This window comes from Mytilus edulis, chromosome 2, assembly GCF_963676685.1.
Source record: "Mytilus edulis chromosome 2, xbMytEdul2.2, whole genome shotgun sequence".
In the NCBI taxonomy this organism is placed as follows: Eukaryota; Metazoa; Mollusca; class Bivalvia; order Mytilida; family Mytilidae; genus Mytilus; species Mytilus edulis.
Window position 1 is genome coordinate 51,087,575 of NC_092345.1, and position 26,774 is coordinate 51,114,348.

At 30.2% G+C, this 26,774-nt stretch overlaps 2 protein-coding genes across 10 annotated transcripts in view; one reads left to right on the forward strand and one right to left on the reverse strand.

Moving 5' to 3' along the window:
* The window catches only part of LOC139512385 (coiled-coil domain-containing protein 180-like), a 44,930-nt gene extending 18,156 nt beyond the window's left edge, over positions 1–26,774 (reverse strand). For 4 of the 8 annotated variants that reach the window (XM_071299992.1, XM_071299986.1, XM_071299987.1 and 1 more), the window contains exons 1-17: positions 26,600–26,763; positions 24,737–24,936; positions 24,371–24,459; positions 23,215–23,272; positions 21,872–21,923; positions 21,006–21,110; positions 19,929–20,063; positions 19,470–19,565; positions 18,859–19,022; positions 18,229–18,348; positions 13,954–14,033; positions 13,324–13,412; positions 12,789–12,911; positions 12,107–12,280; positions 11,311–11,426; positions 10,700–10,823; positions 9,555–9,608 (exon numbers count right to left, since the gene is read on the reverse strand). In XM_071299992.1, the coding sequence (XP_071156093.1) occupies positions 9,555–9,608; positions 10,700–10,823; positions 11,311–11,426; positions 12,107–12,280; positions 12,789–12,911; positions 13,324–13,412; positions 13,954–14,033; positions 18,229–18,348; positions 18,859–19,022; positions 19,470–19,565; positions 19,929–20,063; positions 21,006–21,110; positions 21,872–21,923; positions 23,215–23,272; positions 24,371–24,459; positions 24,737–24,936; positions 26,600–26,668 (1,848 nt within the window). In that variant the 5' untranslated portion in view covers positions 26,669–26,763. Of the gene's footprint in view, positions 1–9,554; positions 9,609–10,699; positions 10,824–11,310; positions 11,427–12,106; positions 12,281–12,788; positions 12,912–13,323; positions 13,413–13,953; positions 14,034–18,228; positions 18,349–18,858; positions 19,023–19,469; positions 19,566–19,928; positions 20,064–21,005; positions 21,111–21,871; positions 21,924–23,214; positions 23,273–24,370; positions 24,460–24,736; positions 24,937–26,599 lie in introns of all 8 variants that reach the window. The other 4 variants (XM_071299989.1, XM_071299991.1, XM_071299993.1 and 1 more) reach the window with 3 other exon arrangements.
* On the forward strand, positions 1,035–5,311 carry LOC139512386 (arrestin domain-containing protein 4-like). Of its 2 annotated transcripts, none has more exons than XM_071299995.1 (2): positions 1,035–1,158; positions 3,953–5,311. In XM_071299995.1, the coding sequence occupies exon 2, from the start codon at positions 3,990–3,992 to the stop codon at positions 5,127–5,129; it is 1,140 nt and encodes a 379-aa protein (XP_071156096.1). In that variant the 5' UTR covers positions 1,035–1,158; positions 3,953–3,989; the 3' UTR covers positions 5,130–5,311. The 2 variants fall into 2 exon arrangements, with proteins under 2 accessions (XP_071156096.1, XP_071156097.1); XM_071299996.1 differs by lacking the exon at positions 1,035–1,158 and adding an exon at positions 1,216–1,234.

Consider the following 26,774-nt stretch of genomic DNA (forward strand, 5'->3'; position numbering starts at 1 on the left):
TTATACAGTACAATGTATATAAGAAGATGCGGTATGAGTGCCAGTGAGATGACTCTCCATCCAATTAACAATTTGTAAAAGTAAACCATTATGGGTATAAGTACCGTCTTCAATACAGAGCCTTGGCTCACACCAATGTATATCTTACTTTATGTCAATGACAGTGAAATTACATTTTTAAAGAAAAGTATAAGGACTACAGGCAATGGATTACTTAGAATCAATGGAAAATTATGGCATAAGCTCACTTGGCCCTTCAAGTGAGGTGAGCTTAAATTTATGTTGCTGCTGTACATTATAATTGTGCAAGTATCATTACAAGTAATCAATTTAATTTCTTTCTCTCTCTCTCTTTTCTTTAGGTTTAGAGAAAAAGGAATAGCAAACTAACAACTTTATTTACCTGAAATTTTAATTTTCCTGAAATTTAATTTTTCAGAATTTTTATTTTCCTAAAATTTTTAATTTCTGAATTTTTATTTTTTTGAAGGCAAAATCATTTTACTAAATCATTACCAAAACATTTTATGTCTAAAATATTTGGGAATCATGAAAAAAGAAAATAGAAAAATATTGTTGTGAACTAGCAGTAACCCAGGGGTGGAACCAGTCATTTAAAAAAGGGGGGTGGTCCTAACCCAGGACAAACTACATGTCCCCATTCAAATGCATTGATCGTCCAAAAAAAGGGTGTGTTCCAACCCTCGATCCCCCCCCCCCCCCCTGGATCCACCACAGTAACCTAAAATTTGTGTCTGAGTAAAACTGATGGGTCACGGAACTGTTAAATAGTTTTTCTGTTCTTGAACCATCATAATTTGAATAATTATACCATTATACCTTTAATGATTTGAAAAACTAAATGAACTTTTATAAATCTAAAAAAAACCAATAAAAACATTATCTTATTTGTGAAAACAAAAGGGGAGATCATTTGTCCATAATTTGTCCTTCTTTAACCCCAATGTATGTACTTTCCCATGTAGCACCTCAATATTTAAAACTCAGTATTGATTTCTTCATGGTCTACAACTCTTCAAAAGAATTATAAACCAGTTCTACAGCTCTAAATAAAGCTACTTGTTTACCTGTGAAATCAAAGTAAAACTACCCAGGTGACTTAATACACAATTGGAAATCTTATTCAGTAAAGAACAGGTGAGATTTAAAAATCATTTTTCACTTATCATTATTATAGATTGACCTCATGTGTGAACTCTGTAATTATAATATGGTAAAATATGGATATGTCCTTTATTATTATGGACATTGAAATATAGGGTATTGGATTTCATCTCTGAAAGTTTTTCCAATGCGGGTCAAAAATTGTGTCTTTCATATAATATTCCTTCATATATGATTTTTAAATTCTGTTTCTATTAAATCTTTAATTTAAAATAATCTTGTTCTATTCATATTATTAAAATGTAATCCCCAAATAAAAGATGGATTATATTTTTTAAATTAAATTACATTTCAGTTCTATACCATGTCTGCTTATCCTATTTGACCAGATAAGATACAAAACAAGACCCCAAACAACCCTAACCTAAAAACCATTTCCTTCCCCTGTATTAGGAATAAATATTTTACATATAATAGGTGTTAAAAAAGGGACGGCATCGGGACAGACTTGAAATTATGAAACTCTTATGTTTTTATTAGTACTTATAAATACCAACTAAAGTAGGGTTTAAAATCCAGAGCTATGAAGTCTGTTTATATCCAAGAGGATATATTGTCTTTAGTCGTTTGAACTGTAGAAATTTTCATGTATACCTAAAATATTACTGCTAATAAGTCCCTGAAATACAATTCAGCTCAATACAGGAACTGGTTCATGTCAAAATTATGCTTATTGTAATCACAGAAAAATGCCAATCAAATAAGTAAATGATTGATCTATATACTCTCTGGTCAACCATGTTTTGAACCTATTCTAAAAACTTGGGACAAATTATATAACAGTTATAGTTTCTGAACACCTGATTATATTAAGAAGATGTGGTATGGTTGGCAATGAGACAACTTTTGACAAGAGACTAAATGACACAGAAATTAAGAACTATAATGAGCAAATTCATGCCGCATGAAATATTTGTCACTGGACAGAATGCAAACAATCTTAATTTTCAGGTAAAACAATCTGATGAGTTAATGAATTAGTTGGTAAATGTATTTACATTATATTTGTGGACTTTAAATAATGAACAACAATCCTTAAAAAGGTAACAAATAATAAAACTAAATAACTGAACAGTATTAAAACTATTTTTAAAGAACATCCTAATATATTCAAGTGTTTTTTACTAAAGACATTTTTTTAAATATTTTTTGTGTTTAATTTTTTGTCTATACTGATACCATCTTGTTTAAACTTTTCAATGGGGCATGAAAACATTATTTTAGCCTTAAGTATACAATAAATAAAAACATATCTTTGTTTCTTAGTAACCTCAGATCAAATCAATAATATCTTCCTACATAATATCATTAAATAACTTTGATGTCAATAATGCAGTAAAGGTGTTGTAACCTGTTATCAAAAACATCTTAGAAACAATTATATTTTCAATAGTCAAAAACATTCTTGGAATTTCTTATTCTTTTACATGTGCAAAGGTAATTAAGGAATACATTTTTTCGGTTACGAAATTAATTATTTTATTTGGAAAACATTGATTAGAATATATATGTCTACGCACTGATTAAAAAGAATGTAAATAACTACTTATACATTTTTTATGTACAATGTATTACATAAAATGCATATATCTACATGTACAAATACATCTTTAAGACCGAACACTTATCTAATAAGTGTTTGTTTAATTTAAATTCACAGTGACTGATTTCTGCTTTATGCAAGTCCTAGGAACTTTAATGAGTGATAAAGTACTTCTATGTTGATGTGGGAAAGGGGGGGGGGGGTGTATGTGGAGGAAGTGTCTCTCCATCTCTTAACAACAACTCAATAATTCAATGTCTGCTTTTAGTTTTATTTGTTTAGTGTCTTGTTGCCATTTACCCTGTATATCCTTTTTTTTAATCAAACAGTACAATTTTTTTCTTAAATTTCAATTCTTAAAAAAAAGTACTTTATATCATTACAACTTTTCAACAGTACATCTTTCATTTGAAACACAGACATGAACTTCTATGCCCCTTAGTAATTGAAAAGCTTGTTCAAGTATATAAATGTACCTGAAATATGTCCAAAATGACCCAAAAAAAAAATGAATGCAACAAATGCAGATTTGGAACATGTTTCTCAAAGTGGTGCCTGAAACCAGTACTGAATTTAATTTTCTCAAATAGATTTGTAATAACTTGAATACACATTATTCAAAATATGTCAAACTGAAAACTTCTATATGAATACATCAACAATATTAGAAAATCACAGAAAGAAGTAGCTGTGAAGTTGGCATACAGACATCATGTAGAAAAAATATGTGAAAATATTTTGAGTTAGAATATTAGAAATTGTCAATTATCAAATGAAAAGCTAAATAAATCCCCAATATCTCTTAAACTGGTACCCAACACATTGATCAAAATTTATTTGGCTCGTTTAATTTCATAAAATTTTGACAAAATATTTACTTTGACCCTTTGACAAAAATATAAAAATTTCAAAAAAATTGAACCAACCAATTTATTAGAAAAATTACACTGGTTATATAGTTGTTTGACAAACACTGATTTTGATCATTGAGAAGCTTAATATTCCCTTAAGAACAACAATGTAATTAAAACGTTGAGCTGATTTTACAGAGTTATCTCCCTGTAGTGTTAGATACCACCTTAAAATCATAGGAACATCCTTATATCTAGTAGATAACCATAGATTTTAACAACTTCATCACCTTTACATTAAATAATTTAATTTTAAATCTTGTGTCTACTTTTTTCACCAAAAATATTAATTCATTTTTTTATTCTTTTACAGAAATAAATAAGGATCAATGTAAAATATACTGGTCACCATGGGTACTGCTATAGAATCATTAGAAGTGGACCTAGAACATGATATTGATGAGCAGTACCAGTACCAACCAGGTGAAATACTTCGAGGATATATTTCCGTAACAACGTCTCGCCAAACTTTTATCACAAAAATCTATATTTCAATAACAGGACAAGGTGCTGTTGCATGGGAAGACCCTCAGTTTGGATCGTTCAATGCAAATGAGGAATATATCAATGCCAAACACTCCGTGGAAGACAGAGGATTGAATGATCCTTTACTACTTGTAAAAGGAGAACATAAATTTCCATTTGAATATCAACTCCCGGACAATCTCCCTTCCTCTTTCATTGGAAAATTTGGAAGTGTGACTTATGTCCTCAAAGTAATTGTAAATGGTGAAAAAAGTGAGACTAATATTACAAGTGAACCATTTTTGGTAATAAGAAAAGCAGAGATTCCGGAAAAATCACGAAAATCTGAAAGCAGGTCAATGGAACAACGATTTTGGGGCTTGTGTTCAACTGGAAAAATAAAATTTGATATTACGATCGATAAAGTGGGTGTTTGTCCGGGAGAAGATATTTACATTCAAGCTGAAGTTGCTAATACAAGTCCTCTATATATAACAGCTGTGCAGGCATCTATTGTAATGAACACTCTATACCATGCACGTAAAAAACTTATTCCCTTCCGTCAAGTTGTAAATAAAAGACGTGATGAACAAGAAATGACACATGGAGATGGCCGCAAGTGGCATAATGTAAGATTGACAGTACCGCCATATATACCAGAATCAAACTTGGATTACTGTGATATTATAGAAATATCTTATTCTTTCCAATTCAGGGTGGAAATATCAGGAGGGAAGGAACTACGAGCAGAAATTCCGTTATTAATAGGATCCAAGCCAAAAGGATTAGAAATTCCAACTACACACAATCCGTTACTTAACAAAAACTGGGGTAGTCCAGGTGATGATATTATAAATAATGGAAATAATCAACATGAGGTAGATTATAGTCATGAGGCCAATGAATGGCATCGTGGGATTGTTCCTGAATTACGACCTTTTGACACCACAATGAAGAATCCTTTGTTTGACAATACGGGAAAAGCTGATTTACCAGAAGAAATCATTGAAAGTTCAAGACTTTGATCAAAATACTTTTTAGAAATAACATTCTTGAATTTATGTTCAGTTCAGCTGTTCACTCAAAGCTATCAAATTGACTTATTTTCTTAAAATTTGAGGAAACTGCTGGAAATGAGATAATGAAGGTAGCCAAAACTTTCACTGATAATATAAATGGTGCTTTAATTAAATTATTTTTCCAAAAATGCAATGTTTTATTTTCTTCCTTATATTTACAAAACAAAACATTTATTATTCTAATTCAAAACATGTGTCCACTCAAATTTGAAAAGCATCTGTGAAATGGCAAACAAAGTCGACAACAATAAAAAAATTATACATAAAGGTACAAAATGTATTAAAAACAACAACTGTGTATAATATGTCAATCTGTGAATGGGGGCCGGTGGTCAAGTGGTCTAAGTAGTTCTGCTACTGGAATCACTAGCCAGTCAACACTGAGATTATGAGTTAGAACACTGCCAGTGCAGGTGCACTCGACTACAATCTTAATTGACTAAGATTAGGATTGTCAGTTTTGCTATTGAAGGTCCAGGCACTCCGGCTTCCTCCAACAATAAAATTGGCCACCACGAAAAATCCCAAAAACTTAAAAGTGGCGTTAAAACACCAACATATCAATCAATCTGTATAATGAAATTGAAAGTGCCAATGAGACAAATCTCCATCCAAGTCACAATTTGTAAAAGAATAACCATTATAGGTAAAAGTACTTGACTCATACTGAACAGTAAGCTATACAGGGCCCCAAAATGACTAGTGTAAAACCATTCAAACATGAAAAACAATGGTCTAAATCTATATAAAAAACGAGAAAACAAAACACTTATGATCCACATCAACAAACGACAACTCTTGAACATAAGGTTCCAAACTAAGGACAGAAGCAAACAAATGCAGCAGGTTGAAATGTTTTTTAAAGGTACCAACCTTCACCCTTACCCGAAACAATAGTGTAACATCACAACACAGAAGGACACACTATAAGATATCAATTGAAATGGCTTATTTCAATCAAAAGACATATAAACACAAGTGAATATGTATGAACACATTTTTTCTTAATCTGGTATAAAAAAAATACAACCTAAAGCAATTCTTGCTCATGATTGATTAATAATTAAAGGTTTTCTTCTGCACGCTATAAAGCCAAATGCATTAAAAATTCATAGGAAAGTTCATTAGTAGGAGATCCATTAAAATGGATTGTCAATGTGTAATCATTGATTAACTTGCATTACAGCAATGATTTCATATCTCAAACTCAATACCAAACTTAGCACAATAAAGTACAGGCTCGTAGCCATAATGGGTTCTAACCCCCTTTTGAAAACAAAAATGCACTTTAAAAGTCATTGTTGGGTATGAACTGTGAGTTAAGATATTGTTTATTTCAAGTAGATAACACTCCTCCCCCCTCGTCCCTTTCCATTTGAAAATTCCATGCTTCAGGCCTAAAGCATGGAAGTTAAAATCAAAATATAATGTCACAAATAAATAGTATATCAACTGAAATAAAATGGCAAAATATTTTCAAACTTTGCAGGATTTTTGAGAAGAAAGCCTCTACAAAACCTTCTGATAGGTTGCAGATTAGGTGGCACATAGGGCCATTATAAAAAATACAATGTAAGAATATAATAAAAAAAAAAAACACACAATTTGATGAAAAACATGGCAGCCTAGAGAAATTTTTGGTTCCTGTCATGTAGTCATTTTTTAGAGTACAATTTATCTACTGTTTTGTTGAATGATATGATGCCAAAAAAAAAACATAGTGAAAGATATTCATATAATGAGATGTCTTTATTAATGGCATGTTTTAAACATTTATATGTTAACCAGGTGTATGAAAGATCATTGGAGCCTCTAGTTACAACTGTATATTCCTTGCAAAGTAGAATTCAAACTATAACTGGAAATATTAGTGGTATTTAAATTTTTGTCCTTGAATCATTTTCTATCCAAATTTTTTAATTTTAGAATCTATGTTTTTATCAAACTAGGAATACTAACTAAAGCTTTACTTCCTTATAGCTAAATATAAAAAAGAAGATGTGGTATGATTGCCAACTTTCAACAAAAGGTTGTTCTATTCAAGAATATTCAATAGGATTGTAACCTCAACTTATTTTTAACATTGTCCTATTCATGAACGTACAATGTCATTGTTACTCAACTTATTTTTGAATCTATATATCCATTGTTTATCTATGTACGACTTAAATGAGCTCCTTTTTTTCAGTAAAATTGCCTTTTTATATTTTTTAGTTTTACATTAGAAAAAAGTAAAATCACAAAAATTCTGAACTCCGAGGAAAATTTAAAATTGAATGTCCCTAATCAAATGGCAAAATCAAAAGCTTACACACATCAAACAAATGGATAACAACTGTCATACTCCAAACTTGGTACAGGCATTTAGAGTATATTGTTTTAACTTTTCTTAATCATTGTACATTGTATTGAGATGACATGTTATTGTTGCAGAGTAGCTGTGATACAACGCTATAGCAATAAACAATTTATCTTAAAACTAGATGTGTCAAAGCAACATGAATAGCCCCGTCCCAAAAAGTTAAAAAATCTGCAATTTCAATATAAACACATGTGGACAAAAACATGATGGTAGTCTCACATATAACAAAATCAGTTCAAAATTTGGAGGCGTATAGAAAAAAAATCTGTATAACTGTGATTTTCAATAATTTATCAAAGTCCAAAGCTAGTAATTTCAGCAAAAATTAGCAGAGCAGAACGAAACTTAAACTTGACCTGTAACTCATCATGGTTAACTCACATACCAAAAATCAGCCCAATATCTGAAGGTGTTTAGAAAAAAGTCTGTATAACTGTGATTTTCAACAATTTCTCATAGTACAAAGCCTGTAATTTCAGCAAAAATTAGTAGAGTGGAACGAAACTTAAACTTGATCTGTAACTCATCATGGTTAACTCACATACAAAAAATCAGCCTAATATCTGAAGGTGTTTAGAAAAAAACTCTGTAGAAAGGTTTGTTGGGGAATGACAGAATGACAGAATTATTGATTTTAGGATTCATGAAATTTCGGAATTTGGGACAAGGGTAAAACTATATGTCACCGACAACTTCGTTGCGGGGCCATAAAAAGTAAAAGTTTGTATCATTTATTGCAATTCTTAAACTTAAATTTATGAATTTGTCGTAACTCAGCGTTGTACAAGTCATTGTATTCAAAATAATCCAATTTAATATGAATTTATGGTAATAAGTTACATAATGGTAACTGGATGTCAACTACTTAAAAACTTTTCCATCTCATTTCAAATTGATGCATCTTTATATTATAAACTGTAACTGTACACATCAATGATCATATCTATAATTCATACAATTTAATGCATACACAAATTTTAAATGAAAATAAAATTGAAAGCTTAGGTAAAGAAATATATGGTAATTATTCTTTAAAGTTGTTAAATTAGGTGATTATTTATAAACCATGCAAAACTGATACATAAAAAAACCATATACACTTTATCAAAAGTATAAAGGTAGGAGTCCAAAGATAAGGGAATTAACTCTTAAAACTAATTGGTACATTTTTGTCATACATTTTTTCAAGGGCTGTTCTGGAACTGAAATTATGCAAGTGGCACTTGTTAAGGACCGAAAGCATCCATAATATTAAATTTTCATTTTATAATCATATGCACAAATTTCAACCACTCAAAATAAATTGAAAGAATGATCAAAATCATTCTTTATTCTTTTTCATTGACAACTCCCATTTTTTTAAATTATTTTCTGTGGAACTAATCTTTTCAATTCAGTAATTTTATCCAACATGTTCTTGCTCATACCAACACAAAGTAGTTGGTGCAAATATATATTTGTAAAATTTTATGCAATCTTACACAACACTACATATAAAGTTCTTTCTTTGTGTACTATTTTCAAATAAAACTAGAAGTGACAGTTTTGTCTTGCTGATATTGTCCATGAAGAAAAAAAACAACTTTTTGAGGGGTTTTGGTTTAAATTTTATATACTTTATTCATTATGTGTATGTTTAAAGTTTCCTTGTGTTCACTGTAAAATCAACAAAGTAAAGGAACAAAAACTTTCAACAATGTATAGCTTACCCATTCCTAAATCACAACAGAAAGAGAATTCAACCTTTTTCAATTAGTCATCATAATAAAGTTATCCCTTTTTCAAAAAGTATAAGTTATAAATAGTACACAATTCTCTGGCCTGTTTTACCAATTTTCTAGTTGGGAGTCATAGAATAGAAAAAGTGACTTGCACAAAACATGCTTATATATATAATACTGGCTTACATTTTGAATATATATAACACGTGATTACAGGTCAATGCAAACATTCCACATACTTTTATATATATATATATATTTGTGATGTAATAAATAAGTAATAACTACCTTTTTAGTCTTTGATGGACTTTTAGTAACCTTCTCTGATCTGCCTTGACCATCCTGAAAAAAGTTATACAACCTTGAAATAAACTAAAATAAATTTGAATGCAAGAACTAAAAGCATTTATGGTAAATATAACAATCTTAATTGATTTAACCATGTCTTAAATAATGGTTGAATGTTCTGTATATTTTTAACTTAAATATGGAGAGGATTCTGAAGAAAAAAAATTGACAGGTTTTGCTGAACCCTGTTTTTGGAGTGAGTGTAAAAAAAGAGTTATATTGACTGGAAACTTATTATCTCAATAAGTAAGACAAAAGTATTGATGTCTAAAGAAAATATAATAAATCCCAGACTGTATTTAAATATTAATATTCTAAATACACTAAAATACCATACATCAAAAACATAGTGACAGGAATATATATATTAAGACAATGCACAAACAAACCCGCTTTATTCTGATCAGGGTGCTAAGAATTTAATATTCTTTGACATTGGTACAGAAAATCTACACAATTTTCTTTTTCAAACTTTGAGTTATTTCTCTTTGTCCAAGTTTCAAAGTTGAGTCAAGTTCTTTTTAAAATCTTATTTAAATATCAGTATTCAATTTTGTTAAACACAAATTACATTTTATAATAGTGCATGGCCGTTAAATGCATTTTTCTCATTAAAATACAACTAGTAGTTTTTTATGATATGTGAAACAATGAACAAAACTAATTAACAAAATGTTATATTTGTCTGTACATATGAATTTAGATATTAAATAAACACTACTATTGACCTGTGATGGAAAAATGATTACAGCAAAATGCATTAAGTGTATGGTACAGGAAATATCTTTGACTATCTTGCTTGCTAGCTGAACGGTGAAGTCATTATTAAATTAGGTATACTACCCTAAGAGCAGACTAGCCCAACAGATAACCAATCTATCTGTCTATAAGACTAGACTACTCCAAAAGGAGGGTAGTATATCTAACCTAATGCCTTCACAGTTCTGCTTGCAAGCAAAATAGTCAAAGATATTACCTTTACCTACACACTCAAAGCATTTTGCTGTAATTCATCTCACAGAGATCTGACTGGGCATGATCTAAAGCTAATACAAAGGGGGTAAATACTTTACTTATATCCTTACCTCTGGATTCCTTCCAACCATGAAAAATTTACATACAGCTAAATCATAACCCTCCAATTCTTGTAATACCATATTTGGGTATGTCTTGACAATTCCTGTCTCGTCTTGATGAAATATTTCATACCTATAGTAAAACATAAATGTATCTTTAAAAGTTATCAATTAATGAACTTTTTAACGTTTGTTTTGAATTTCAGAATTAAATATTATTGCATAGCAATATAATATTTCCTACAGAAAGTAACCAAAAGTTAGCATGCAATAAATCTTCAAAATTTATGACGTCATCAACAACAAAATCTTAGTTTAAACCAATTTTTACTTTCAAACATTAAATTGCTATACAATAAAAGGGTTATTGCATGAATATTGGGGAATATTGTCCGTCATAGAACATATATTTCACTCACAAGCTTGTGCAATATAAAATTCTACTCAGGACAATATTCCCCAATATTCATGCAATAACCCTATATTATTACTATTCTTTTTTTGACAAGTAAAAAGGATTCATATTTGACTGGGTCAGTGATTATCAAAATCAAAACCTTTTTTAGACAAATTACCAATAGTGTCAAAGATAACACTATTTCTAAAAAAAATACACTTACGCATCTTTAATTTTGTCGAGCATTTCTAGAGCTTTATTAAGGTTGACTTTAAGTGCTCCTTCAGTAGCATCCTGTCTCATCTTATCCATCACTATATCTAAATTAGCTTCTTTATCCTGAAAAAAATAAGCAATAGTTTTCCCATAGGTTATATCATATGTTTTAGTGATTTCAGTTTTTCTTTTAAGTAATTTATCTTTAAATGTGAAATACAGGAACATTTTTTACAGATGTGGCATAGAACTTTGCTCTAAAATTCATCAATTAAACAACAATTTCAAAAAGATATTACAGACTTCCCTCCATTAATTGTGTTACCTAAGAAGCAAATTTTGTCATGGATAAATTCATATGCAAAATTTTGTAAGGAATAGACATTACATTCTGACAGTAATTGATTGCTACCATAGACTAAAAAAATCTGTTTTCTTAATTTATTCAACTAAAAGTTTATATATGCACCAATAAGAAAACAAAGCATTAAATGTGGATGCAATATTATCTGCCCTTGCTTCAGTATTGAATCCCCTTAGGAATTATGTGTTTATAAAATAAATACAAATTTCAATTGACAAGTTTCCACACAACTGACTGAGAAAATAGAATAACAAGAAGAGTACCAACTTTAAGAGTCTCAATCAATCTACTACAGAGTTATCTACCCTTATCACTAATTTTTATTTGCAATGTTTCTGTGTTTCTGCTTTCTCTCAAAGTTTTTTTTAGAATTATCTCCCATTATAATCTGATTCTGATGTTAATGTTTATAATTCTCCTTTTAGGATAACCTTATTACCTGGTTTTGATTGTCATGTTGTTGTCTACAGTTTTCCAGTTTCTCCTGTAGAGCTCTCTCCTGCTTAGCCAATCCAATTTCATGTACATCCCAGACATGGGCTGACCCTTGTGCATACTTAAATAAGGACTTCAGCTGATCATTGGTCTTTGTATTGTGGTCGTCTAAATTTTTCTAGAGAGAAAAAAATGGTTAATATATTATATATTCTGGAATGATTTTTGTATTTAAAAAAAAATTCTGTCTTAAAGCTGAATAATTAATTTCATCAAATTACATTCTGTAAATTCAGAAATTATTCTGAGTTTTTTTTGGATAGATATGAAGAATGCAACTGGGTGAGTGTCGTAATAATAAGAACGTCTCATTTTGATATTTATACATGTATGCAGTTTTGCCCAAAATCGCAATACTGTAAATTCAGAAATTATTGTGAGGTTTTTTAATTTGTGTGAATATTGCGTATGTCGCAATAATCAGAATATAAATACTACTACAAAAATCAAACTTTTCATTTGGGCAAAACTTATCCTGTTGCTGTTATAAATTTTCACAAAAATTTCTGAATAAACTGTATAAGCTAAGACCAATGTTATTGAGATATTTGAACTATTTAAAAAAAACCTCCTCTGCTGTATCTTTTTAAACACAAATATGAAAGATGAAATTGATTTGGCCATACCTCCATGGTCTCTAAGTTTTCTTCATATACTCGTTGTCTGTCACCAACCAATGGTAACATCTTATTCTCCACTATGTGTTTAGCTTTCAACAAACCACAAATTCCTGCTTCTATCATATATTTCTGTAAACAAAATATGAGTCATATATACTTTTGTGGCAATATTGAAATATATGATTTATTTCCAATAAAAATTTTGTTTCCAGTTGATAAGATTTACTTGAAAAATATTTAACTTTCAAATTATCCTCTTAGATTTGTGTTACATGGACATAAAAAAAGCAAACTTGAATACTTAAAAACTAAAATTTACAAAAATATATGTCATGATTGTCAAATGTCTATTTTAGAAATTCATCCCCAATATGTCTGAAATTCAAGACCTTTTTATAATATAAAACAAAACATTACAAATCTTACTTTGAATTCACAATTGACATTTTTGAGCCCGCAGGCATTCTTTAAAAAAAAAAGCAATAATAAACTTGAAACATAGTTTCAAAATCTATACTTTAAGCTTATTCAAAGCACTTACCTTTATTGCATCAACTTGTTCTAAACAATCTTGACAAACTTTTTCATATTCTTCGTGTAGTTTAGTTAAAAATATCTGGTTTGTACTATCTGTAATGAGAAGAAATGATTATACTTAAAAAATAACCTGAAAAAGGAAAGCATTTTTATCATTTAGAACCTTAATTTATGAAACAGTTTAACCTTAAAAAAACCCATCTGAAGCCACCAATTAATTGATTGTTCATTCAGTGTATGTTTACTTGTTTATGTTTAAATGTCGTTAAGATCGAGTTAAGCCATTTCAATTGATATTTTATAGTGTGTCTTTTTATAATGTAATGTTACCCTGCTGTCTTAGGTTAGGGTTATGTTTGCTTTTGTTAAAACATTTAAACCTGCTTCATTTTTATGCATCTGTCCTAAGTCAGGAGCTTGTTGTTTAGTGGTTGTCGTTTGTTGGTGTAGTTCATGGGTGTTTTTTTTTTTTATTTTTCTTATCTTTTATTTCGCTTAGTCTGTTGGTTTTCCTGTTTGATTTGTTTTACACTAGTCATTTTGGGGCCCTTTATAGCTTGCTGTTCAATGTGAGCAATGGGTACTGTGTTGAAGATTGTACTTTGTAAGTGCAATATAAGTAGATAGTACAAACCTATTTCTTTTGATACCATTTGAATATTTTTATTCCACTGGTAAACAGCTGACTTGGTGGATGCTGGTGGTTTTAAATCCCTGAAATGTTTAAATATGACAGCCTTTAAGGTGGTACCTAACACCTGAACTAAAATTAATTTGGCTCGTTTAATTTTCTTAAAATTTTGACAAAGTATTTACTTTGACCCTTTGACAAAATATAAACAAGAGGCTCTCAAGAGCCTGAATCGCTCACCTGAATTTTTTTGGTTTAATCTCTCATCAATGATTATTTTGGCTTTTCAATTTATTTAAATGTTCTTTGAATCGTCCTATTTTCTTCAAAAGCAAAAAAAAATCATTTTCTCCTATGTTCTATTTTAGCCATAGGAGCTATGTTTCTTGACATACAAGGAAATGAAATATAAAATTTATACTAGATACTCTGAAACTCTGAAACTCATTTAGCCTAAGTTTGGCTGAAATTGATACAGCAGTTTCATAAGAGAAGATTTTTTAAAGTAAGTCAACATGATGAACAAATTGTGAAAAAAGTCTTTAAAGGGCAATAACTCCTAAAGAGGTCAATTGACAATTTTGGTCAAATTGACTTATTTGTAGATCTTACTTTGCTGATCATATTTGCTGTTTACAGTTTATCTTTATCTATAATAATATTCAAGATAATGACCAAAAACTGCAAAATTTCCTTAAAATTACCAATTAAGTGGCAGCAACCCAACAATTGGATGTTTGATTCATCTGAAAATTTCAGGGCTGATAGATAATGACCTAATGAACATTTTTACTCCATGTCAGATTTGCTCTTAATGCTTTCGTTTTTGAGATATAAGCCAAAAACTGCATTTGACCCCTATGTTCTATTTTAAGTAACGGCGGCCATGTTTTTTGACGGATCAAAAATCAAAGCACACACTTTGTGCAGGATAATCTAAGGAACAACCATGCTAAGTTTTAACCAAATCCATTCAGTAGTTTCAGAGGAGAAGATTTTTTAAAGTTAGCAAATATGATGAACAAATTGTGAAAAATTGTCATTAAAGGACAATAACCCCTTAAGGGGTCAATTGACAATTTTGGTCATATAAACTTATTTGTAGATCTTACTTTGCTGATCCTTTTTGCTGTTTACAGTTTATCTTTATCTATAATAATATTCAAGATAATGACCAAAAACTGCAAAATTTCCTTAAAATTACCAATTAAGTGGCAGCAACCCAACAATGGTTTGTTTGATTCATCTGAAAATTTCAGGGCTGATAGATATTGACCTAATGAACATTTTTACTCCATGTCAGATTTGCTCTTAATGCTTTCGTTTTTGAGATATAAGCCAAAAACTGCATTTGACCCCTATGTTCTATTTTAAGTAACGGCGGCCATGTTTTTTGACGGATCAAAAATCAAAGCACACACTTTGTGCAGGATAATCTAAGGAACAACAATGCTAAGTTTTAACCAAATCCATTCAGTAGTTTCAGAGGAGAAGATTTTTTAAAGTTAGCAAATATGATGAACAAATTGTGAAAAATTGTCATTAAAGGACAATAACCCCTTAAGGGGTCAATTGACAATTTTGGTCATATTAACTTATTTGTAGATCTTACTTTGCTGATCCTTTTTGCTGTTTACAGTTTATCTTTATCTATAATAATATTCAAGATAATGACCAAAAACTGCAAAATTTCCTTAAAATTACCAATTAAGTGGCAGCAACCCAACAATGGTTTGTTTGATTCATCTGAAAATTTCAGGGCTGATAGATATTGACCTAATGAACATTTTTACTCCATGTCAGATTTGCTCTTAATGCTTTCGTTTTTGAGATATAAGCCAAAAACTGCATTTGACCCCTATGTTCTATTTTAAGTAACGGCGGCCATGTTTTTTGACGGATCAAAAATCGAAGCGCACATTTTGTGCAGGATATACTAAGGAACAATCATGTTAAGTTTCATTCAAATCCATTCAGTAGTTTCAGAGGAGAAGATGTTTGAAAAATTGTTAACGACGACAGACGACGACGACGACGACGACGACGTCGACGACGACGACGACGACGACGGACGCCAAGTGATGAGAAAAGCTCACATGGCCTTTTAGGCCAGGTGAGCTAAAAAATCAAAAAATTTGAACCAACCGTTTAATCAGAAAAATTACACTGGTTATATAGCAGTTTGACAAACACTCATTTTAATCATTGAGAAGCTTAATATTCCCTTAAGAACACAATGTCATTAAAACTTTCTGCTGATTATACTTTTATCTCCCTGTAGTGTTAGGTACCACCCTAAAAGTAAGGGTGCTATAAACAGTTTTGTATAAAAAACTAGGGGTTATTCCCCAACTAAAAATAGACATGGAGGGAAGTCCCTTTTTATCAACATAATTGGTGAAAAAGTATCATGTTTTTTGTATTTGGTTGGAAAGATATGTTAACTTCAATTAAAGCAGGTTGAATGATTAAACTAATTTTAAAAATTAGATTAAAAATACATGTTTTGAGGGGAGACAACACTGTAAACAGTCTGTTTTTTTGGCAGTGAAAATTGAAAACTTATTTGCAGCCACTGTAGCTCTTTTCGGAGCAGGCGAACGTACCCTGAAGCATGAATTTTATGAAAGACCAGGTAAAAATCTATGAAATTCATACAATTTTGATTATGAAAAATGTGCAGGTATCATGTCTTCAGGGGTGTGCACATGACCTGATTTCAGGTTTTTTAAGCTTAAATTAGGCAATGTTTTTCCCAGTTTCTCTGGATAAAACTTTTTTATACCATTAAAAGTACACTTTTTTTTTTATTCCATTATAAACTAGAGAACATTCTGATTCCAGTGATATCTAATTTTATACAAGTATCTTTATTAATCAGTCCACCACTAAGGGTCACTTATACATGGTCCTTCAAAATATGACGTCATAGAAAATAAAGGGCTGCGCTTTAGCGCATGATACGCCCGTTGCTCTTTTAACTTGTCTTTTATGCTTTAAATGAATTTATATGATCAACTAGAAATATATATACAAATCAAAAGGGATGTTACATTAATATATTCACCAAAGTTTCATAAAATCCCCCTTTTTTTAAGTATAAAAATTCATTACTTAAGAAAACGTAAAATCTAAAATTTATAAAAATGGAAAGGGAGCTTATGTCAATAGATATAAACAATTTATCAAAGTTGCATAAAATTTTGTGAAAGTGTTAGTTATTGTCCCAAAATTGGAAAATCCCACCTTTTTTAAGCATAAAAATTCATAACACGGAAATGTAAAATCTGAAATTTATAAAAATTGAAAGGGAGCTTACATCAATAGATATAAACAATTCACCAAAGTTTCATGGACATTGGTGAAAGCCTTTTTGAGTTATTGTCCGAAGTGTTGAAAATCCCGTTTTTTATGAATAAAGCCCCATAAATCCAAAACTTAAAATCTGAAATTTATAAAAATTGAAAGGGAGCTTACATCAATAGATATAAACAATTCACCAAAGTTTCATGTACATTGGTGAAAGCCTTTTTGAGTTTTTGTCGGAAGTGTTGAAAATCCCCCCTTTTTTATGAATAAAGCCCCATAAATCCAAAACTTAAAATCTGAAATAAAAAAAAAACGAAAGGGAGCTTACGTCAATAGATATAAACAATTCACTTAAGTTTCATGGAAATTGGTGAAAGTGTTTTTGAGTTATTGTCCGAAGTGTTGACGACGGACGGACAGACGGACGGACGGACAACGGTATACCATAATACGTCCCGTCTAAAAGACGACAGGTGTATAAAAACTGTTGATTGCACCCTAAGCTGAATGTTTATAGGTTTTGTATTAACTTTAGAAGTAACAAAGAAAAACTGAGAGATCAGTTAGATTTGACATATAAAAATCTAAAACAATGATTATGTTATTAAATATATTACTAGGAAACAAGCTTCAGTCAGTTATACTGAATTTGTCTCCAATAACTAATACATTATCCTCAGTATAATTATTATCAAAAAATATTTGATCGATTGAATTATTTATATTTCATGTGTTCTCCTTTCAGCATTATTGGCTATTTTGTGGCAGTCCGTTTTTATTGGTGGAGGAACTAACCTTCAGTATGAAAACCTTACAATTCTAACCAATTAAGAATGCAGTCAAACAAACCTCCATCCTGCAGGATTTAAATTCACAACCTCAGAGTTGACAGGCTAGTGAAACAGTAAGTGGACTAATAAGACAATTTGGCCACAGAGGATCCTTCAAAAATAAAGGTATGAGACCTACCTTAATTGTATGACTAGTTCTTTCCTCTTATTACTAAGAATGTTCTGATCTTCAGCCAGTTGTAGCATAACCTTCTGTACACTGGGTGGGTCTATTATATTGTCTCCTTGGATATAATCACTGAAAGGAAAATTCTACCACATTCTTATACTTTATTTTGTTCAAATAATATAATATCTATCGGTAAATGAAATGTCTGATCTTTCTACAGAGAAAAGCTTGAATCTTGACACATTCAATGATATTCTCAAATTTTATATTAAGTCTCATATGAAACTCATTAAACGAACACATTCACACTTACAATATTCAAAATAAACTGTACAAATATGAAACTGAAGAAAACAATCTTTTTTAACTACTGACTGTGTGAAACTTTAAAAAAGTTTTTGTTTGGGAATTTGGCTACCGTTAACTTTTAAAAATTTTGAAAAAATTGTAAGCCAACTATTTACAAAAATAATGCAAATAAATGTTGTAAATTTGTCATCTTGATCTGCCCTTATTCATAAATGTACACCAAAAAAAAAAAAAGTTGGCAAATTGTAAACATAAATTGACATGAATTGTCTATAAAAGACTCAGTAATCTACAGTAACACTAGGTTTCCTCAGTAAGTTAAGAACTTACATAAACTTTTGAATGGCAAGGTCCGTCTTCAACTGTCGCCAGTCCTCTACACGTCGTTTCCAAGTCGTATGTTGTGTCTTTTCCCTCTCTATGTCAGATGACATAAGTCTGACAAACAAGTCAGAGTACGCTCTTCTATTACTCAACATGGTCTGATTAATTACCTACAAATATTTCATGACATCAGTTTATTTGTTCTTTACTTAACTTATCATGAAATTATTTATATCTATTAAACTTTTCAACAATGATTGTCTAAAACAATTGGACAATTTGCCATCCAACTTTTGATTTTATCTTAAATGTTATTGTCAAACAAAATGATTTGGTGTTCATGGAATATCTTTGGTAGTCTATTACATGTATTAAGATTAAACATTGTTCCCTTATTAATGTATCCCCTTGATACAAATACAAAAAAAGAAATAACTTGAAATCGTTGGTTTATGATATACCTATAACTTATATACCAACCACTTTTATGATATTATAAACCTATCAAATGTTTTGTTCTATTCTGTACAAATCATTACCTGAAAAAATCATTCTAAAGTAAAAAAAACTTCCCATTAAAATAAATGTCATTAGGATTGAGTACATTGCTAACTAACCTGAGCTTCTTGGTCCATGAATCTTTGTAGATCTGGAGACATCAAATGAGATATCTTTTCCAGTTTCTTGGCATAGTCAAGAAAAACATCTCTGATCTATAAATATCAATAACATTTTTCAAACTTCAGAATTTTCAATCATATGAAACAGAATCTTTTCCAAAGGAATATTTAGCTTTTACTTATATGTTCATAAGGTTTTTTAGTGGCATATTTAACTTTTTATCTACTGTTAATTCAGAAATTTTTGTGTGCATTAATTATGGCGATTGTTGGAGAAAGTACAAAAATGCAAGAAAATATTTGCGATTTCAAAAAATTAATAATACAAATAGTGCTTTCAGAATGTAAGTTCAAGTTTTTGAAACACCTATCCTCCTGTATCATATTAGTGACAATATCAGAAAATTTCAGAATGTACAGTGTATTTTTAAGATTTATGTGTTTTATTTGTTTTACCCTATCCATTCTCTCATCTTCTATTTCAGACAACTGTACGTCTAGAAACTTAATCCATTCCTGTCGTTTGTATGTATGTCCTTGCACTTCTTCCCAGATTATATATAAATCATCTAAAGTGTAGGTCAAAATATCCTGAAAAAATCAAGTTTACATTTTTATTTTTTTTCATAATTCAAAAACTTCCAATGCTAACTTATTTATATCTATATTATATTTAATATTTATAACATTGATTGCATGTGTAATGTTGACTTAAATAAAACCTAATAAACAAAACAAGAATGATAAAAAAACAAAAATTTAGACAGGCTGTGACAACCGTAAACTACATCAATCTCCAGTGTGGATGGAATTTTTTCTTTTTTTATTCAAATATTTTCTTCTGATCCTTTTTCTTAATCTTAAAGAACCTGCCATCCAAGTTTTATTAAATCTACATAAAGGTTTAACAATGCTATTGATGTTTAAACATTAGATTAAAAATGTACCTAAATGATAACTACAAAAACTAAATCATTCCATTAGTTATAAGTACGAAAACAGCCCCATAAAATATTTTCAAAATTTTCTTCTGTATACTGTCTTTTGATCATGAAGAACCTTATGTCAAATTTTAATTAAATATATATTCCATTAAGGTTTGGCAAGGTTATAGATGTCTTAAAAATCAATTGAATCTGTGAACTACTGCTCATTAATGATACCCCTGCCCGCTAAAAGTACAAAGTGAACAGGAATTGGTTGAGTGATAAATGAAAACACATCACACGGTAAAGCTGACTCATATAAATCCAGAACCAAATCGAGAAATCCTTGTAATGTAAATCCTGAGAAAGATGTGATGAAGAATATCATTCGGATGAACTGACAGATGCAAAACAGTATACCCTCACTTTTTTAAAGCAGGGTATAATTAAACAACAGACTGAATTTAAATATTGATTACACTGATGCCAAAAGTGGGATCCCTATTTCTCATTTCCACAGCCTTGACAAAAATTAAATAAAATCAGTGTAAAAAGTATATTTTCTGGTTATTTATATATTTGTTTAGTATATTTATGCCATATATACCTCATCTGTTTTGATTCTCTCTAGAATTTCTGCTATTTGTTCATCATTTTCTTCCAGTTTATTCATCAGCGTTTCACAATTCTTTTCTATTCTGGGTTCTATGTCCTAAAAAAAATCATTCTACATTTTAAAAGAAATAACTCATATGAGATTGATTAATATAAGTCTAATATGCAGCTAATCGATCATAAATTTTCATTCAAAAATATATAATTTTTCTTATGAAAAAGTCATAATGTAATTCTGATATACTGATTGAGTTTTTTATTTATTAATTAGTGGCATAATTGACCAATATTTCATACAACTACAGAAGGAATGCATACAACCTTAACAATAATAATTCAGTGCCTCCCCATTATCAATATCTCCTTCTTGCAAGGGCATGCTTTCTTTATGCAATAAAAATCTGTCATGACCAGGATTTTAACTGGTGCCAGACAGATGCCTACATTGTAGCATATCTATTATAAGATACAGATCTAACATTGTAAGGCTGTTATTTAGACGAATAGTATAAAATACAGTATATAGTATGGGTTTTTATCTATATCAGACCCTATACTATGTCATATTTGACTCTCAAGCAAAGCTTGGAATTATAAGAATTTCAAAGGTCAAGAAACAGACACCCCTTATTAATGTGATATGTTTTTTTTTCTTCAAATTTTCATCTGTATCTTTTTGGAGCTGGATATACGGGCAGGCAATATATATTCTTGTCTGTGAAATGACGATTTAAGTCGCCAAAGAATTTAAAAAATCACTGTATTTCCATTTCGCCGACTGACTGACTTTATAGCGAAGTCAAATCGCTAGCAAAATATGTATAAGGGAGACAACTTGTGTTATACCTAATTACTTACAGAGTTAATCACACTTAATTCTTGATGCATGTCTTCAACTTCAGCTTCATGTCTATAGAAACAAATAATAACAAATTATGAATGAAATTGTAAAGAAATTATAGAAAAACAAGTTCAATGTTTTAATATATATAAACATGATAAACAAAACAATATCGCTTTGGTCATGGTTAAGACTATTATACATTGATCATAACAACACAAAACTAAATTTAAATTTTTAATTATCACATGACTTTTGTTTGTTTATCTGTGTACACTTCTGAAAATATCTTTTCTATCATTATGAAAAGCATCAACACAAATAACACATGAGATACTTGTAACATTTATAAATGTCATGATGATCATATAAATATCAATACCTACCTGAACATTTGATAATTTGATCATGACATTTATAAATGATTTATAAATGTCATGATCAAATTATCAAATGTTCAGGTAGGTTTATAAATGTCATGATCAAATTATCAAATGTTCGGGTAGGTATTGATATTTATATCATATATCAATTAGCACCATTTTGTATTTCCTGGATTTTACCTGAAGTGCATACAAATTGTTTTCACATGACATTTAATGATGGCCTACACTGAGAATCCAGTCTGTGATTTCTCAATGATATTTATATCAAAAAGTAAAATAACAAAAATACTGAACTCAGAAGAAAATTCTAAAGGGAAAGTCCTTATAAGCAAATGGCAAAATTAAAAGGTCAATCATAAAAAAAACTGTCAAATTACAGGCATTTTCTGATGTAGATCATAAAAATTTATATTTTGAAATTAATGGAATCATTTGTCTGATTTTTATCCATATTTTGTCTTCAAAAAGTGGAACTCTTTAAAAAATAACTGATCACCACTAGTTTTGAAATAGTTTTAGACATTGTTGATATAAACCTGGAGTTAAATAAAAATTTGAGCATTCACAATGCAATTTTCTAAAAATATAATATTTCAAAAGGGCACAACTCTTTAGAAAATAATTGATAAGCACTGATTTTCAAACATGTCCAAGATATTGCTGATAAAACCTATGATAAGTTTCATAAAAATCTTGCAAGAATTGTACCAAGCGCAAAGTAACAATGAAATTTTCCAAGGGCCATAACTTTAAATAAGAAATAGTATTTACCCCTGTATGTACTAGTTCAATTTCTGAACTTTCTAATTTGTTTGATTTATCAATCTGATTTCCAGGACTGAGGTTTAACCTTGTACACATTAACTTTTCAAAATAGAAGTATTGTGGATGACTGAAAGTTGGAGAAAAACTGGATGAATGTATCTGCTATCACTAGACTACATGTAGTTGAGTAAGACTTGACAATGACATACCTTTCTTTTCTGCTAGCTGCAATTCTATCAATTATATTGGATCCCATTTTTGCAGGAACTGAAATTATTGAAGAAATAGAATGTAGACTGTATTAACTGAATCCTTGTGAACTGAATTTATATAATAGTTCTTGAATAACTGCTCATTATCGTTATATATAGACTGCCCACAGGACAGTGGTATTGACTAAGATAGTGATAATGACTGAGCCGCAGGCGAGGTCATTATCGCTGTCACAGTCAATACCACTATCCTACGGGCAGTCCATATATCACGATAATGACCAGTTATTCAAAAACTATTATGTTTATTTCATTGAGGAACCATGTTTCAGAAAATTCTCATAGATTCAAAATGTCCAAAGCAAACTCGAGTAGTTTTACGATTTCTATGGCAAAGAGATAAAACCAGTCGTAGCAATAATGCCATTCATTTTTGTCCAATTCTTCAGTATGTGAATAATAAATCAAGTTCTCTATAATTCTATAATTTACCAAAACATATGGTAAACAATTCAACAACTTAAACATAATATTGAAACAGGAAAATGTTTTATTGAAGGGAGAATCAACACCCCACCGGTCATTAACAGAGAAACCATGCCCCAGCGGTCATTAACAGTTGGAAACCACGCCCCATTGGTCATTATCATGTGAAAACCTGTATACGACCGGTTTTCTGGTCCATTTCATTCTGTTAATGACCGATGGAATTTATTACTGAAGAATAATGAATGTCATGTGGTCCCTTTTTATCCAATAAGAGAAGCTTATTCTCAACCGATATGAAATAAATATCATTAGATATAATTATAGTTGTTTGGTTTACTGAATACATTAAATTTCTAACAGATATCAATAGTAAAGTAGGAACTGGTGATCTTTAAGGATAACATTGAATTACCTTCAATATTAGTTGCAGTTTGTCATCTGAATCTTTAAAGGTTTTTTTTCAGGTTTTTTGTGTGTTGTTTATGAATAAAACACAGTTTACTACATGGTATTGGATTTGCTCATTGTTCAAGGCTGTAATGTAAAGTGTCATCCTTTCTTAAACCAAAATTCATTTATTTCTTCTTCTAGAATAGCAGGTAATTAAGAACAAAACTGAAGTCATGTACATGGAGGCAGTAACCTATTTATCACAATATCTTACCAACAACATCTGGCAGACCCTGAACTTCTTTTCCAAATAAACTGCCTTCGCTTTCTTTCTGTGTTGCCTGGATAAATTCAGAATACTGCCTATAAAACAAAAGTGTTATGATTATAAAATGTCTTATCATATAAGAGACCAGTCAAATGAGCAAAAAAATATATTTGTATGACTTAACAAATAATCCTTTGTTTCTAAAAGTACTGATTTCAATACCAAGCTTTTTGAAGGACTGTTGCTAATTGTTAACTTAAATAGAAAAATTGCAAGAAAACAGTCATTGTGAACTTGGTTCCTTCTGCAAAAATAATATACATTATGGCATCAAACAAATATTAATGACCATGATAATGTAAACAAACTTACTTGTGAAGTGCTGGATTTTCAATATATGGCTCATTAGGGAAACCATCTGCCCATGTCCTTTGTCTTTCAGTAAGTAAACCATGACTGACTTCATCTCTAGTAAGTTTTACTAATGGTATTCCAGTACTTTGTCTTGTCAGAGCCTTACTACTTTGTGTATCTTCTCTCTTGATTTTTGTTAAACTTTGTGTCAGTTGTAGCTGAAAAGAAAATAACATTGTTCATTATAATTTTTTATGATCACAGTTTTTATAGTTCTCAGCTACAATGATCAATCAGTAAAATATTTATGTGTACTAAAATAGCGACAACAACCCAACCATAGAGCAGACAACAGCCGATATGTACTATTTACTTTTATCGGGAAAAAAGTTAAATTATAGCAATTTGGTTTTTATTTCAATTTCAGCTTTATATTAATAAACTCTTGCATGCTTTTTTTTCTTCTGATTTTCAAGCTTCAAAATACCTACTAATAGAATTTGCAAAATAGTTTTACCCATGTATATTTTCTAGAATATCCTATATTATTTTTGGACTCCAAAAAATGGATTTTGTGTCCATCAAATTTTGCATAGCAGGATTCACACAATTTCACAGGTCCTATTCTTTCAAGATAACAATATATAGATTATTGTAATTTTTTTTACAAAGCATGTAATGCAATACAGAATTTTTTAATAATGCTTCTGAATTTAAATAACGTCTTATGACCATGAAATCCTAATCTTAAAATTAAGCTAGAAATAGGGGCCAAACTGGGGCCTTACACTACATACTCCTTGAAAAAACTTAAATCTGCTAACAAAGAGTATGATGTTAAAACAAAATATACTTCTATTAACGGCAGCTCATCAAAATATCAATACACCTTATCGCTAATCGGGGCCGGTACCTCGATTGACCGAATAACACATGCATGACATGTAATGACCGAATAACACTTGAAATTTTAATATAAGCACATATTGTTGACTTTTAAACATTGATTATTAAATAATAGTATATTATCAATGTATTTTATAACTTATAAATGATTTACAGAAATCAGAAAAGTTCATAAAAAACTTTTTAATTTTAGTGTGTTGATCCAATATGGTGACCACGGAAATCACAATGGCCGCCATGTTTTCGATGTGCACACTAAATTTTAAAAGTTTCTTTATGACCTTATCAGCTTTATGTAAATCATTTTTAAGTTATAAAATACATCGATAATATATTATTATTTTATTATCAATATTTAAAAATCACCAATATGTGCCAATATTAAAATTTCAAGTGTTATTCGGTCACTACAAGTGTTATTTGGATAATAACAGTGTTATTTGGTAATTCGTGTTACCCAATCTGGGCTGACCTAAGAATATGTCCCTCTCAAACTATTGACTTCATACAACAATCACTTTTCCATTGTGGCGTCAGATATTTTGTATTATGACGTCAAAATTTTACAGGAACCTGTATGATGTCCAGTTATGGCTGACAAATAGCCATAAGGGTTGAGTTCAATATCGTAGCAGCTATCAATATCTATGTAACAACTAGTATTTAGCTACACGTTCAATAGTCAAAATCTATGTAGCGCTACGTAGCAGCTATGATATTGAACGCAGCCAAGGTGTATGGCCAGAGGGAGCACCTGTCTTATATTATTGGATTATTTCAATCTATTTGCTTTGGGTGTATGGTATGTCTTATTTGTGTTTCATGTTTTGACACCATGAGGTTTATGGTGTCTATTTTTATCCTAATCTTACTAAGTTTAAATACAGATTTTTTGTTTTTAAATTTGAAAACATTTTCATAACAGTATCATAACAAGCAGAATTTTGGGTTAGATTTCGAAAATCAATCTCTAACCTGGGCATCAAACATCTGCCGGTAAATTTTGCCACTTGGGACAACTCTGGCAGATGCCGTTTCTGACATCTTATCTACGGTACGTCGCTTCAAAGCAAACAAAACAAAGTCAGATTAAAAATAAAATTTTGGCCGCCATATTGCTTATCTCCACAGCAACATATAAACGGACTGT

What these genes read in the sequence shown, in the direction of transcription:
- LOC139512386 (XM_071299995.1), top strand. Translation starts at nt 3,990, where the DNA reads ATGGGTACTGCTATAGAATCATTAGAAGTGGACCTAGAACATGATATT.